This window comes from Austrofundulus limnaeus, unplaced genomic scaffold (genome assembly GCF_001266775.1).
Source record: "Austrofundulus limnaeus strain Quisiro unplaced genomic scaffold, Austrofundulus_limnaeus-1.0 Scaffold379, whole genome shotgun sequence".
NCBI classification, from domain to species: Eukaryota; Metazoa; Chordata; class Actinopteri; order Cyprinodontiformes; family Rivulidae; genus Austrofundulus; species Austrofundulus limnaeus.
In genome coordinates, this window is record NW_013952781.1 from 503,977 (window position 1) to 505,511 (window position 1,535).

Genomic DNA, 1,535 nt, shown 5'->3' on the forward strand with positions numbered 1-1,535 from the left:
ATAGATTTGTTTTAATTTATTTACAGATTAGTTATAATGTATTTATAGATTTGTTTTAATTTATTTACAGATCTATTGTAATATATTTACAGATTTGCAATGACGACATTTTGTACAGTTTGTTTACTTTTTGATTCAACTGCCTGTCGTTTGAACTGTGTTTGGTGGATGCAAATATAGTTTCCATGAGCTTTTAGCCAAGATTCTTAGGTTTCTTTTGATACCAAACAWGACAAGTTTGAACTTACAGATCTTAAGTTAACAGAAGTTAAAAGACATAGAAAACGGGAGATGCTGTTTTATGGGGTTCTAAGTTGATTAGTTTGGTCTGTGGGCTTGTATCACCATCATTGACTCGGGTATCAATCTGCTCTTTTTTCACAGTCTGTCATCACACTCAAAGTGTAGCAGCCAATGTGTAAAGGTTTCTCTGACTGCCTTTAGAATTGCAGCTTTTCTTTATTATTACRTGTGCAAGCTGTTTTCCTAAACTCATGAGTTCATTTCCGAAAAATGTTCCTGCTCCATGTCTTATAGATTGGCAGGCTGACTGCACTTCCTTCGTGTGGGTGCACTTGTTAACTTTGAAACATCTTCTGCAGATGAACTATTAGAATTTATAATCTGATGATACATCATGTTAGCCAAGACCTGTACAGTTTATTTCATTATGTACTGTATGTTTTTATAGAACATTACTAGCCACAAATGGGAGAAGTGGTTCTCTTACCGTTCTGGACATCCAGAACGTGATGTTTATCCAGCGTCCATCCTCCCATGTTGGAAGCATCCATCTCATAGCCTTGTAATACGGCTGTCCTCTTCTCCCACAGGATGAGGTCCAGGCAGGACTCATATTCAAAGCCCACTGACACTGTCGAGACACAAACGTCGATCAGCTCAGCCTTATGACTGTGTTTCAGCTAAAGCAGAGTGACTTTAGAGCAACACAAACTGGCTGGAAAAAATGATGTTTATATACAGGTGCTGGTCATACAATTAGAATATTATTTAAAAATGATTTATTTCAGTAATTTTATTCAAAAAATATATTATATTCATTCATTACACAGACTGATGTATTTCAAATGTTTATTTCTTTTAAGTTTGATGATTATAACTGAAAAATAATGAAAACCCCAAATTTAGTATCTCAGAAAATTAGAGTATTTTAAAATGTTCAGTATTGAAGAACCTGGTGCCACACTCTGATCAGCTAATTAACTTAAAACACCTGCAAAAGTTTTTAAATGGTCGCTCAGTCTAGTTCTGTAGGCTTCACAATCATGGGAAAGACTGCTGACTTGACACTTGTCCAAAAGACAACCATTGACTTCTTGAACAAGGAGGACAAGACACAAAAGACAATTGCTAAAGAGGCTGGTTGCTCACAGAGATCTGTGTCCAAGAACATTAATAGAGAGGCAAAGGGAAGGAAAATATAAAATATGTCTCACAGATGTATGAAAACCTGGTTTCAGCTGTCTCACAGACATATGAAAACCTGGTTTCAGCTGTCTCACAGACATATGAAA

At 35.9% G+C, this 1,535-nt stretch overlaps 1 protein-coding gene across 1 annotated transcript in view; it reads right to left on the reverse strand.

The window, feature by feature from the left end:
- Nucleotides 1–1,535, reverse strand: part of tenm3 (teneurin transmembrane protein 3) — a gene marked incomplete at its 5' end in the record, with an annotated part of 142,446 nt that overhangs the window by 67,865 nt on the left and 73,046 nt on the right. Inside the window, 1 exon segment of the mRNA XM_014023597.1 lies at nucleotides 731–868. Coding sequence (XP_013879051.1) covers nucleotides 731–868 — 138 coding nt within the window.